A 13611-nucleotide genomic window follows, 5' to 3' on the forward strand; every position below is an offset into this window, starting at 1 on the left:
ACAACGGAAGTCCCTCACATTTCAGCATATATTTGGAAATACAGGAATATCAAAGCACAATTTACATTCCATGTCACAACTGTTGAAAGTACATCATTAATAGGCTTAAAATTATTCCACACATCTAGAGAAGAGCTCCTTAAATAAATAACGAACAATCAAATTTACATCTACCTATAGGTTTTCTGGGACAACATTAAGAAAACGAAATTTCCTATTAGATAAAGAGTCAATGAAATTTCATCAAAATTAACCAGCAGTAAAATATTCAACTGAATTATGTTTTTTACTTTTAATAATCTACACGAAAACATCCCACGTGTGCAGCACTTCTATCTGATGTTAAAAGTGGTGAAATTGATCTCGACCCAGTTTTAGCTCACTAAAGAAATAAACTTCCACTGGTCGTGATAGAGAAGATAGACCCTATGTACAGTATTTACAGGTTCATTGTACCGGAGAAATCCCCCGAGCTCTGTTCGACAAGTACAATGAACAGTGGACTACGGCTTAACGTCCCGTCCTACAGGACTGTGACCCTTTCCAGTAGCGTATGTTGGGTGAGGTACAACGGTCGCGGGATTCGAACTCCAAACCTCTTAGCCCAGACCGCTTACCACTAGTACTGGACTACTCACCCTACTTTGAATTCAACTGTTGTTCACACTTTTCATCTAAAAATGTTTCTAAGATGAGTTGTTATTGGTGAGTTGCTTTCAGACAAGGTCACAGGTAAGTTGAGAAAACGGTAAAACATGGAAAGGGTCAGGGTCGATAAGTAAAAAGTGTTTAATTGGAAAGGAAATTGAATGCAATTAAATTCTGTTGGGGTCAGACAATTACTTCATTTCCAATACATTTCCTAGTCCAGCACTCATGAAAATGCTTTAAAATTTGGTCTGCTAATGTAGGTAAATACAATATAAGCTGGCTTGTTGAAAATGTAAGATATCAACAAAATACAACATTTGACTTGTAGAATAAATAGCTATATATAAATCCTTTAAAACATCAAGTAAACAACATTTGAAATTTTGTAAATACATAACGTTATATACTCTTCAACATATGTCAAGAATTTTCAAACATCACAAAATGCCTCAATAAATGAGATTGACTTTTTTATGTCACTATCTTTGTATACACCGACAATAAATAGCTATGATACATGTGGTGGTACTTTTGTTCAACACAATCAATCACCTCGACGAAACATAGCAGTTTTTTTAGCTCAGAAAATTATTTGAAAAACATCTCGATGTTTAGCTATTTTCCAGTACCAAACTTGAAGTACCGGGCTGGCTATAGCTACCTCTTGAGTTAAAGTATGAATAGATTTGAATTCTTTAGTTTGTAAAGTAAACAATTTTGGTGGTGTGCAGCGAGGATGCTATCCTTGTAGTTTATTGCGTAATGTTTAAACCGGAGGGAAGGCTTGCACATGTCACATCAGGACTGGCGCGGATCTAGATCTGTCCCATATATAGGTGTCTCCTTCCTCTACAGTATTTTCAGAAAAACATGTTGTGGTTTCGAACCATTCTAAACTATGCCAAGCAACTTAATAGATCATCGTAGTATTGTAAGCTATTCCCGGCGTTACTGCTCAAGATAGACCGGCCTTTCTTGATTCATTCATCAGACAAACACGGGTAGACAGAAATGCGTGCTAGCATGCTGTGAGCGTAATCAGTCATCCTGCAGGGGATATGGTGATTAGATTTATTTATAACTGAAAAATAGCCTTTTTGACACCCTTCCGTATTGATACAGAACGAGTTCTTTTGTGCCGGTTAGACCTTTATTAAGTTTTAAAAAAGATCGATCAATGACAAAAGTTAAACCTCCGCATTCAAGAACGACTCTGGTGGCGCAAACTGCATTCTGTGACTCTATAAACCTACTTTACCATCTTGTCGAGGAAAATTAACATGCTGATCCTTGAAGGGATTCAGCTGTCAGAAAAAAAGGTATTTAATCAGAAGAAAGCACGATCTCTCCCGTCAACCTCTGCCTAAACACCACATACAGGCACCACCGGTGTTTGCATGCACAATTCCGGCCTAAAATGGGTAGGGAATTCCCTAGCAGCCTTCGTAACCCCTGTTTCGCTTATTGAGTCGATCAGTAAGTTCAGCTTCCTAAGTTTGATTGTTTCTTTCTTTGGTTGAAGAGATGCTGCTTCAGCGAGCGTTGGTTAAAAAATACAACTGACAGGTTATTGTCCATTGGTATATTCTTCTTAAAATGTCCATTGGCAAATGTGGTTAACTGTATTAAGTTCACTTGGAGTGAGAATGGCACTGTCCTATCTTTAGTTCAAAAACTTGAGAGCAAAAGCTAGCCCTATAAAATCACAACCTCCATAGATTGGCACTTTTCACTACTAACTGTCCACATGGGTTCCAAAATTACAACATTACACATTTGAAGAGGTCCTTTGAAGTGATATATTTACAAATCCTGCTTCAAATGCGTCACTTGTGGTAATAAAATAGACAGGATTGTGATTCAGAGCTGTATAAAAGTCTCAAAGCATTGCCACGTACGTGTTTTGAGTTAACTTCTGGCCTAGCAGCTAGGCCATTATCGATTTACAAAAATGCAGCTCAATGATGACATGTTTGGACTGTCTAGTCTGTTTCTACATCAAGCGCAACTGCCTTGAAGCCGTGCGTTTAAGCCAATATTGGCATATCGAATCCGAGCCATGGCATTCTAAACCAAGCCATATTGTGTACCTCGTTATGATAATATGTACAATAGGATTCTAAACTGTCATCAACATCATACCAAAAAGCAAGCAGCCCTTGTTTGAAGTTGTGAGGCACCAATGTGATGATTGTCTAATCCTCTTTGTTGTTAGCAATTAGTGCGGCTTTTTTTTACCCTTCGACTGCTTTTGAGGCGTATGAGCAAGGGCATCGTTTGTACTCTTTGAAGAAAGTGCATTAGCCATTCCGTGCACGTGTTTGTACACGCGAACAACAAGGCCAATGGACCTTTAGGCTGTTGACCCCGAACTCTAAAGTGTAGGCAACGTTGGCACATTGGGGTGAACAATTTCTTTTGATTGATTGGCGTAGGATGTAGATATCTATTCGATTAATCGATAGGTTGGTTCAGAATTAGGTGAAGGTTGGAATGATGGATCTCTCTGTCTACAGACTACTTTTTGTGCCTAGGCCCGAACCTTGGAGTGGAGACCATTTATTCACATTCGTAGGGAATGTTACTAATTACATCGCCCTATAACTTTACACTGTCGTCTCTCGCTCTCTGTAGGGCTCCACCGGGTGCGTCAGGTTGGCGCTTGGCCGGGGAGGAGGCAGGACGGCGGGGATGGGAGCCGGGCGGTTGCAGGCGCGGAAGGAGGAGCTGCCCGACACGTTTCCGTTCAAGCTGTTGTAGATGGAGGACTCCGTCACCATCAGCTTGATGTACTTGCGTATCTTGGCGTTGAGGGCCACGTACAGCACGGTGTTGACAACGTTGTTGCCCATGGCGAGCGCCTCCACTGCGTAGAAGATCGTGGTGTTGAGCTTCTCCTTCAGGATGAGGGGAGACAGGTCTCGCACCAGCGTGTAGCCCTGATACGGCCCCCAGCACAGGACGAAGAGCGAGGAGAGGATGACCAGGGTGACCGTCTTGCGGCGCGACTTGGCCAGGGTCTGCTGCTGACGCTCGTTGGTGTTCCCCGGGCAGGAGCGGCGGTGGACCTTGAGCCACAGCGTGAGGTGGCAGTACGTCATGGTGATGATGGGGACCAGGTACTCGATGATGAACATCATGACGTAGTAGGCCTGGTAGTACTTGGTGGAGCGGACAGACCAGGCCTGGCCGCAGAACATCGTGCCGTTCCGATGGTTCATGATTGTCTATAAGAAAGGAAAGAAAGAAGGAAAAGAATTACTGAAAAGCACACTGCACTTCTTCAATGCAACAGACGATGCTACTGTAGAAAAAGGCTGAATTAATGATAACCTGGCTTTTGATTTTTTTCCTTTTTTTTAAAAACAGCCACAGGATCAATTACAATGTACATGTACTAAAAACAGGCTAGAAGCTCTACATAGTATTCCAGGTCAGTGGCTAATATGTAAGGTATTTCACACCTGCCATGTGCCCGTGATGTGCACGTGTATGAAAGACGTAATGTGTGATACTAGAGTGTAGTACTGACCTTGGAGTTCACAGCTGATGGGAGAGCGAATATCATGGACGTCAGCCAAACGGGGACGATCATGACCCAAGCCCGGCGCCGCTGCTGCATCGGCCGGTGAACCACAATGTAGTACCTACGGGGGAGGGAGTACTCATTATGAAAACCACGTCAGAACCCATAGAAAAATAATTTCTTTAGATCACCAAGCACACCAAATACGCAAAACGCGGGACATTTCATTTCCACTGCAATATTGCAGGGATGAAGTCAAACCCATTTTGTTGACGCTTGAGGCGATAGGCAATTAGGACGTGACACACTCGGATGTAGAAAACCAGTGACACAATCAGTTGCAATAACCAATGTACCATAGCAACCGTTTCTGAAAATAACAGGAAGAAGCTTAAATGACGAACGTCAGGACGTCATCAGATACTTCGTCGAGCCACTCAGTTCTGATTTGGACCTTGGATTGAGGGAGAGCGCCCGGAACAGAAGTATTGCTGATTGCCTGGCTGCCCTCTTGTTGGAATCTACACACAAATCATTGCTCCTGACGGCTACGTCCATGTTACCCGCGTGATTTTTACAGCTTCTATTGAGACAATACTGTGGGGTCGTGTGGCGTAACGGTAAAGTGTTCGGCTCAGACATAAGAGGTCCCGGGTTCGAATCCTACCCAATGCCACCGATCTTGTACCCTTGGGAAAGGCAATTTACACGACTTTCCCCACTTCACTCAGGTGTAAATGAGAACCTAGCTTCGGTTAAGGACGTCCCTCGGACAGGACGTTAAATGGAGGTCCCATGTTTGGGAGAGCCACACCCCACGCACGTTAAAAAAGCCACTATACTTATCAAAAAGAGTAGGAGACCTTCCCAGTGTGAGTGGTTCAAACCGTACATACTGGTCTCGAGCTCAGGGTTGACATATTGAAGAGGTGATAATCATCTGTTATGTCAATCCTTCCACGAATGTGGTAAATCTTCATAAATAAATACTGTCAATCGTGAAATTCGCGGTAGTCCAATTTCCGCGATTTTCGCGGTATTTCTATACCGTGAAATCATAACACCGCGAATATATGTGATCTCTACTGAACTACAGAATCAACAGCTAACTTCACACACCACGTAACCTACTGTTCAAAGTCTTTCATACCGCTAAATAAAACCCACATCGAAAGTAAATGCATTTAAAGTACTACATTTTGTACATTAAATTTGTATCATTGCAAGGCGATGAACCCCTTATATGGCCAGTGAAGTGGCAATCTTGCACATACTAATAAGCTATGTTGTTATTCTGTTATTCTAGAATTAGGTTCAATTACTTTCAACGTACACTTCACCCGATGACATACAGACCCACCATCTATCGTTGATATTTGGTCTCCTGTTCAGATCTAGACGGTACGAACTCTTATCAGAATCGAAATATACCGCGAACGGGCGGCTGCTATCCCAACGGGGCGATATCCACCACAGAACTCTTAGAAACAGTGACAGACCGACTGTGCCAAACTTCCCGTCTAAAGAACTGAAGAGTACAACTTTCTGTGTACGTTTGCTGAACGATGACGTGTAACTTATGAACTCAAATGTATGCTTGACTACCACACGATGTAATTGTAAAAGTGTACATTTGTCTACATGTTTTAAGAGAAGGGAAGATATAGGTGACATAGCCTAATGTTCCTACTCCACTACTTTATTTATTTCACGTTTTACGTATCCTACCTTAAGCATGAATATGCAATAAAGCTCATTGTCATTACTTCATGTTCATCAATAATAATAATAATGATAGAAACAATGAGTTTGTCGTACCTGTCGATGGCGATAGCCACCAGCACGTTGGTGGACACGTAGAGGGACATGGTGCGGACGTAGTTGACGGTGGCGCACATGAAGTCCCCGTATCCCCAGGACTCGTTTTTGACGATGTAGTAGTCGAGCTGGAACGGCAGGCAGAAGACGGCCACCAGCAGGTCGGACAGCGCCAGGTTGGCCACCAGGACGTTGGCCACACATCGGAGCTCCCTGAAGCGGCAGACGGCGGTGATGAGGAGAGAGTTGCCCGTGCCGCAGACCAGCATGATGAGGCAGTAGACGATGCCGAGGATGACGCGGGCTGGGAGCGGCTGGACGCTGTTGAATCCCTCTTCGAACTCATAATCGTACTCGTACAGTTTCGTAATATTGTCCATGAAGTCGTACGAATACATTGTACTGAAGTTGAGGAAGTACGGATCATAGTTCAGGGTAGTGTTGTCTTCAAAACTCCTATCTGCGACCTCCATGCTGCTCAGTTCTGGGTGTTCAGTGGAGCGAGTTAAGTTCTACTACTGTACGGCGCACTTCGACATTGTCAACTAGATTTTTGGGACAAACTAGATGGAAAATGTCACCTGTGTTCCGAAAAGGCCATACTGAGACCGAGGTACGGTTCTATATGGTATCTTTCGAGCCCCGCCGAGTCGTATTATGTCCTACTCTACCATGCACGGCCCGCGCTCTTCCATCTGCAGTCCCTCTGTAGTAGCCTCTAGCAGGATGACTCGTGTCTGAACAGAATGACGATACAAAATATCTCATGAATATGAAATGATGAGTGACGCTAATTGGTGGGCGGTTGAGCTTTTTAGGTCACCTACAGACCAAATACGGCCGCAGCTTTCCGACAAAATGATTTACATATTACATTAGCTGCATGATCACGTAGGTCGTTTGGAAGGAGCGGTCTATGGAGTCGGAGGAAGCTCTTGGAAAATCTGATAAACCTCATGATAACGTAACGAGTAAATGAACTTGTCACTGGTCCTGCGCTATGTGTGGTACAAACTATTTACGGGAGCAGCAGCCCTCGATCAATTAGGCCCTTTTCCCACTCGGATAAAATTGTCCGGATCGAGGCGAATAGATTAGCTTTGATCCGGTTCGATCCGGATTTTCAACAGAACGCCACGTGTCCTTCCTGATTTCGCACACACTTTCTTCCATTTACCTTTATACTACAGTATACTGATGAAATTGAACCTCCTGGTAAAATAAGTGTGAACCACGTGGAGAGATTGAAAAAAATGGCTAAACCATAACAGCAAAAAATTGTCTAGATCTCATAAAATTACATGTGCGGAATGACTTTTAGCTCAACTGCTTTCAAGACATTTGCAGGAGAGCAGAAACAAATGTTTAACCTTACTTCCATTAATGAACCAAGTATTTTCAGACGGGGAAAGCGCACAGGGGACTACGTATACGCAAAACTAGTTCTCTTATTAAAGGGTCCTCAGTCTACAAAACTGTCCATCAGAAGCCCTGTCACTCATTCAGGACCTCCCCAGACCTTGTCTCCTGAACACCAGCCGACCAAGGTGGTGCTGCGTCCAAGTTATATTACTGACCTTATACATACATGTATCTCTACCAATGGGTACCGCCCCGCTTACATAACCATGGCACAGGAAGTCACAATTTAAATTTTTGGTTAAAACTGAAAGCAAAACCTTTGACGAGCAGAATGGACTATTCCACCATGCTTATTCGCTTATTCGATAATTTAATATTGTACGGACTTCACTAAATAAATGAGTGTACACGTTCTCAACCTGAATCTAATACTGCATTGAATATTCAATCTGTATGAAGGTATAACATTGCCAAGCGACTATCAATCAATTGGGGAAAATAACAGAATAAGACATTCGGCAGATCAGCAAAGCAACACTACGGTTTACAATTTGTAATGTCGACAGAGACGAAAATCTGACGATAGGGAGCCCTTCCGCTAAAACATACTTTTTAGAAAATAGCACCGGCGGGCACTGGTGAAAATTAAAGGTGGAAACTTGCATTTTTGTTCACTCTAAAGATTTTTCCTTCTTGTTATCAGTACTAAAGCTAGTGAACTGAATCAGGTCATCCTTGCTCCCCAGGGGCGTTTGCATCAAAATGACGATTTAGGATATCGCTAGGCAAGTACGTGGAGGTGGTTCTTGTCCGTGGATCAGTAGAATGGGAAAGACCAGTCCGCGGAGTTCTAAACCGACAAGTGACACGTGTTTGGTAATCACGACTCAAGATGACTTTGTTGGTTAGTCGCAGTTAGAACCCGAGTAATGTACAACCAGTCGACTTGTTTCAAAGCTAATTGTAGGAATTAGAACCATCGATCTTATACGGGTGTGAGCTAGCTGCCGCCGCGCCGCGTGCCTGCGAAGCTGGTATGTCAAGCCGAAGGGTGGTTATACCGGCTATACCGATATAGACACAGATCTAGAGACTATAAACAGGACACATGCAGTGATCTATTTGAGATAAGATCTCTCAACATTTAAATCACAGAATGCCCACACTGGTTTAAGATAATAGTAATGGAGTATGGGGGAATTTCTGTATCAGAGTGCACTTGTCTTGGGGATGTTGAGTTTGTGACCATTTCTGTGATGCAAAATCCGGGATTAGGTATCATGAGCATTCAAATTCCAAAAAGAGATTTCTCACGCCTTTCTGCGAGCGAGAAGGACCAGGTGGACGTTTTATTTTCATATCCAGGGTGTGCGCGGCCCTTGATGCGACGATACGGCATGCTCTTCTTTGAATCGTCGTTTGGTCCGAATGGACGGATATATCCCGTGTAGATCGATCAACGATAGTTCATTCAGTGATAGGCTGAACGTACTGATTCGCTTGAGAAGTGACCATTTCCCTGCAGCTTGTGCTGGCATATGGTTGACCTGCTCAATGCATTCCAAGGCAAATCATTTTGAATGAACCAATTTTCAATGAACCAAAGATTTTCAGACGGGGAAGCGCACAGGTGACTACGCACAACTAGTTCTCTTAATGGTCCCCAGTCTAAAACATGTGCATCAGAGGCCCTGTCACTTATTCAGGACCTTCCCCCAACCTTTCCCCCCAAACACTAGCAGGGAGCAGTCTGATTCTGATCATATTTAGGCCACGCCTACCTTTCTATACGAATTGAATTGAGTTAAATTTGAGTCAAATTTGACCATGGGCCACCCCAAACACTGCTGACATACTACAACCACACCCGAATGTTTCAAACATTGTGAAACATTAATATTCAGTGAAACATTCTGCCGGCACAGCGGACAGTAGCCGATGTCGCCAAACATCAGCCAACCTTGCTCCCGACCTACCGGCAGTGTTCGGGAGGCCGTATATTCGACTATGTTTGGCTAAATAAAGGGAATGGCCGTGACGAGCATGTCAACAGCAGGTGGCAACAGGGGTAGTAATGACGATACCATTTTAATTATCAGACAAGAAACCCTGTCGTGTTGTAGCAATTACGATGGGACCGACAACGCCTAAAATAGAGTACGTTATAACAAACTTCAAATTAATTAAAGCGTCCTTTTTTGAATGCTCTGTGTTTTGGTGCGTGAACATCTCTGGTGTAACTACACCATGACACCAAATCATGCGTGCATGTCCCTGAAGGAATACGTAGTCCAAGTACAGCACAAAAACAGTGACCAGAGACTTGCCTCCTGCCCGCTATTTCCTTAAATTTCATTTTTAATAATTTGCCCCGCCCCGCCTGGTCAACTTTTATTATTTCAGCCAGCAAAGGAGACTAGCGCAACGGAAAGTTCTTTCGTAATGATACCAAGCGCACTTCTCCCCGAACATGTAAGATTTGGTAGCGAAGAGAATGCTTATGAAACGCCTATAATTGTAAATCATCGTGGTGATTTCACATGACCCACTTTACATAACACGTTATGGAACGTTTATACGTTGTTTCATGAATCAATTTGTGTTAATTTCAGCATATATGCTAAATTTTTTTGCCGGGGAGGGGTGGGCTCTACCCATATTTTCCGAAGATTGAATGAATAAATGAAATGTATGAACCAACAGTTCTAAAATGTCAACAAAAGTTTAATAAAAGCAGCCATTAAGAGCAAAATGGACATTGTCCAGATCTATAAATCAAATTGTAATTGGACTGTCAGAGCATGAAGACAAAATATTACTATAGAACACTTTGAAATATTTATTGATGATACCACAGTGCAGACTTACAAAGTATTGCATTGATTTGATATTCACATTAAGTAGGTTGGTCTGTACATTCTGCGTAATTAAAGGTGAGATATCTCTGACCAAGGACGTTATACAACTTTTCTCTGATGTTTGAAACTTCTTATATTTCTAATGACCATCTTCCGGCCTTTCCTTGGAACCAGCTTGTTAGAAGAAGCGGATCCTCTATTCAGTATTTCAGTAGACAGGAAAACCCTCGGGACTTACTGGCAGTGTGAAGGGCGTTAGTGACAATTTGTGGTGTTATGAGGGCACACCATTAGTCTTTTCGTGTGTTTATAGGTAAAGATCACAAAATGACATAATCCCTCAGGCACTTCTATGGCTCTCTGCATGTTAATTGAAACTTTATTGCATGTTCATTCCCCGAGCTCGGGAAGGAGAGCTTACATTGATATGGAAATATTTTTCGGAGGTAAGCATTGGCTTAAATTAACGCCCGATGATGAGGGTTTGACGACAAAGACCTGAAATTAGATCCATCTCACCAAACCCGGCATCCTTCAGCAGTGTACGGCAGCTGCTATACGACCCGCGCACTAACCACCAGTTTCAGACGTTTCCCATTCAAAAGGCCAAAACAACACATTTAGGAAGTAATAGGTGTTCTGACGACCTCAATTTGTATCCCTCAGACTGTCTTCCAGTATTTGACCCACTCCACAGACCTTGGGATTGAGGCTTTTGGTCAGGTCGTGAATCCATAGATTACTGATTGGCCGTCTTCATGCACAGAATATGATCAGTTCAACACGGGGGCAGAATGTGAGTGGAATCCTCCAGAACGGTTTAATGGGAAGCAAACGAGTATGAGTATTCTGTGTGTCCCTGGGTTCTCTCAGGACTAAGATAAGTACAAAGTTTGTCCTTTGTTTGCTAACCGGCAGGACGCGAGGGTGAAATCTGTGCGGTGGTTGATGGCTGACCGTGGTAGAGGGTACCTGCTACATGTAGGTACCGGTCCGACATCGTTTTTTGCACACGTCGGCAATGTCGCCTGGATTATATTATTTACCCTTTCTTATAGAATTGTAATACAACATGCATATTGACGTACCCGAACTGTCAAATGGATAGTCGTGGTTCAGCAGATGGGTAATGGAGCTGAATCCCTTAAGGTATACATTGTAAATAGATATGTTGCCATTAAGGGCATCCATCCCACCCACCCTCTTTCCCACTGGGAAACCTATACTTAAGGCGTCTAACCTCATATTAAGGTGTTGAAATCAATACACGTCTTCCAACTGACGTTCCACAACCACTGACGCTCACCCATATAATATCATATTAAACAGATAATTCTCTAGAAAGATATCACCATCCTGACTACCTAGCAGTCAAGGCAAATGGGACAACCCTGATCTTTCAACGTTTAGGAAATTATTGTATTTTCTCAACGGTCACTAAAATGATGTTCTCATTTTCATGATCTGCATCTTTCCATATCGATCGGCATTAACTGCCATATGGCATGATTATGGAGTTCTCAACATGGATTTCACTTATGGATTTCTATATTAATCCAGCATTTAGTGATATGCATCCCTACCTAAATCATATCAATTACCAAAATTAAGATTAAAGAATTTCCTCAACTGTTACCCATGAACTATTGAAGCGAACCCTTATGTTGCACTTGCACACCATCCAGGGTGCCAAATATGACAGATTCCAGACTTGGTGAATGATCATGTTCACAAGCCAACTCACGCACACCTGCGGCTCCGTGTGAAGATACAAAATCAAATCAGTTCTTCCTTTCTTTCTTTCTCTACTCAAAATTATTACAAAATCATATGTTCACAGCGAAACATAAAAACACCATCTGGAGGAATTCGAAAATACCTGTTTGGGAATACATGTGGGTGCACTATAAATTTAGCTTTACAGAAGAAAATGGGTGGGTGCATAACATAAGATTAAGTAGTATGTCAGCAAAACCTAATTGAAAACCTTACTGCCTCTCTTATCTGAAATTCTATTTCTTGCTTTAAGATTTTATTTTAAGTAAAAAATACAGCAATCGTTTCATCACTTTTTCTGACACTCAAATGTCAACAATATGCTGGATACTGTACCTTTATAAACGTAACCCTACATTGATATCTGGGCGCACCTGTGCGGCCCACAGTCATGAGTATATGTATACAGCTCCAATTTTATGTGCGCAAAAATGCAGTATTTCTAGTCTTGTTTGTTATTCCAAAGTAAGCCACCAGGGGTACATGAAGTAGTTGCTTTTTTTAATCAGGGCGGAAACTAATCAAGTAGCAAATATCCCCACCCACAGCTTTTAAAGCCCCTATTGCAGGGTTTTGGCAGCCCTAGTCCTAGTCTAGCTCCAGGCCACTCCTCTGATTGCTTCCCTGTCCACAGGTAACCAGCGGAAATCAGCAGCCTAGGTTGCACCCATATTCATAACCCTACTTTCAATTTCCCTGGTTCGGTGGAAGGAAGCGCGCAGGTTTTCAACAACGTTCGTACATTTTGTAAACACAGGCTCAAACAAACAAACAAACAGTACAAAGACCTAACTCTGTGAGGCAATGTGATTTAACTTATTATATGTAAAGGAATGGAGAAAACGTTGACTTTTTATTGTTTCAATCCTAAAATAGGGACCTTTACGCCTGAGGTATCTGGCACGTACACGAACGAACACACCCACGCAACCACCGTGCCACAGACCAGCTACAGCGAAGTTCTGTTAATTTATGTCGCGCCTGACATAACAAACTAACAGGTCAGTCTTTAATTACTAGTACTTATCAGGCGCTTGCCCTGCAGGTACTCTTGCCCTAGTACTTCGTGATATCTGTCCACCTTCGATACAGGACGGCAAATGTATAGAGCATGAGCTAAATAAATCAAATCACCAAGGCAATCATAGACGCCAGGCTTAAGAAGAGATCCGTTTCCCAAGAACTGGACCTATGGATAACAAAAGGTTTCTCCTACGTGCATGTGGACCTTTAGTCGTATGATTCCTTTCTTTAAAGATAGATTGATCACAAAATTAATACTCACGCGTTTGTAATCACCTACGTGATGGCAGCATGATGACGGCCTCTGCTCGCAGCATGCCTCAGGCGGGAGAAACGTGGACACTGAGTGAACAGAGGCGTAAACATTTCACTGACGTCCGTTCTGAAAATTACGACCGTTGGCGCCCTAGTTTTTTTTCACGTGTGGCGAGGACACGTGTGTACGTGTACGATGGGCCAATAAAAAGCGCCCTGTCCACTTTCAACGTTTCTCGAAGGCCAATGAGCGGTGGACGGACGCAACTGGAAAATTCATGAGTCAATTCAGAGTCAATCGGGCAACTAGTACTTAAACAAGCGACGCTGTTCTTGGTTTAT

General features: G+C 42.9%; 1 protein-coding gene across 1 annotated transcript; it reads right to left on the reverse strand.

The window, feature by feature from the left end:
* Window positions 1-2810: 2810 nt before the first annotated feature.
* Window positions 2811-6627, reverse strand: LOC109462938 (prokineticin receptor 2-like). Its single transcript, XM_019759566.1, has 3 exons — window positions 5996-6627; window positions 4184-4298; window positions 2811-3878 (listed from the first exon to the last, which is right to left on the reverse strand). The coding sequence occupies exons 1-3, from the start codon at window positions 6466-6468 to the stop codon at window positions 3258-3260; spliced, it is 1209 nt and encodes a 402-aa protein (XP_019615125.1). The 5' UTR covers window positions 6469-6627; the 3' UTR covers window positions 2811-3257.
* Between the last annotated feature and the right edge of the window lie 6984 nt (window positions 6628-13611).

Source organism: Branchiostoma belcheri, unplaced genomic scaffold (genome assembly GCF_001625305.1).
Source record: "Branchiostoma belcheri isolate BF01 breed outbred unplaced genomic scaffold, Haploidv18h27 scaffold120, whole genome shotgun sequence".
Taxonomy (NCBI): Eukaryota; Metazoa; Chordata; class Leptocardii; order Amphioxiformes; family Branchiostomatidae; genus Branchiostoma; species Branchiostoma belcheri.

Excerpts from the sequence above, each read along its gene's own strand:
- LOC109462938 (XM_019759566.1), bottom strand. The coding sequence starts at position 6,468 with ATGGAGGTCGCAGATAGGAGTTTTGAAGACAACACTACCCTGAACTAT. Across the intron at positions 4,299-5,995 it reads GTGGCTATCGCCATCGACAG|GTACTACATTGTGGTTCACC; the intron begins GTACGACAAACT and ends CCTCCCCCGTAG. Across the intron at positions 3,879-4,183 it reads CATCAGCTGTGAACTCCAAG|ACAATCATGAACCATCGGAA; the intron begins GTCAGTACTACA and ends CCTTTCTTATAG.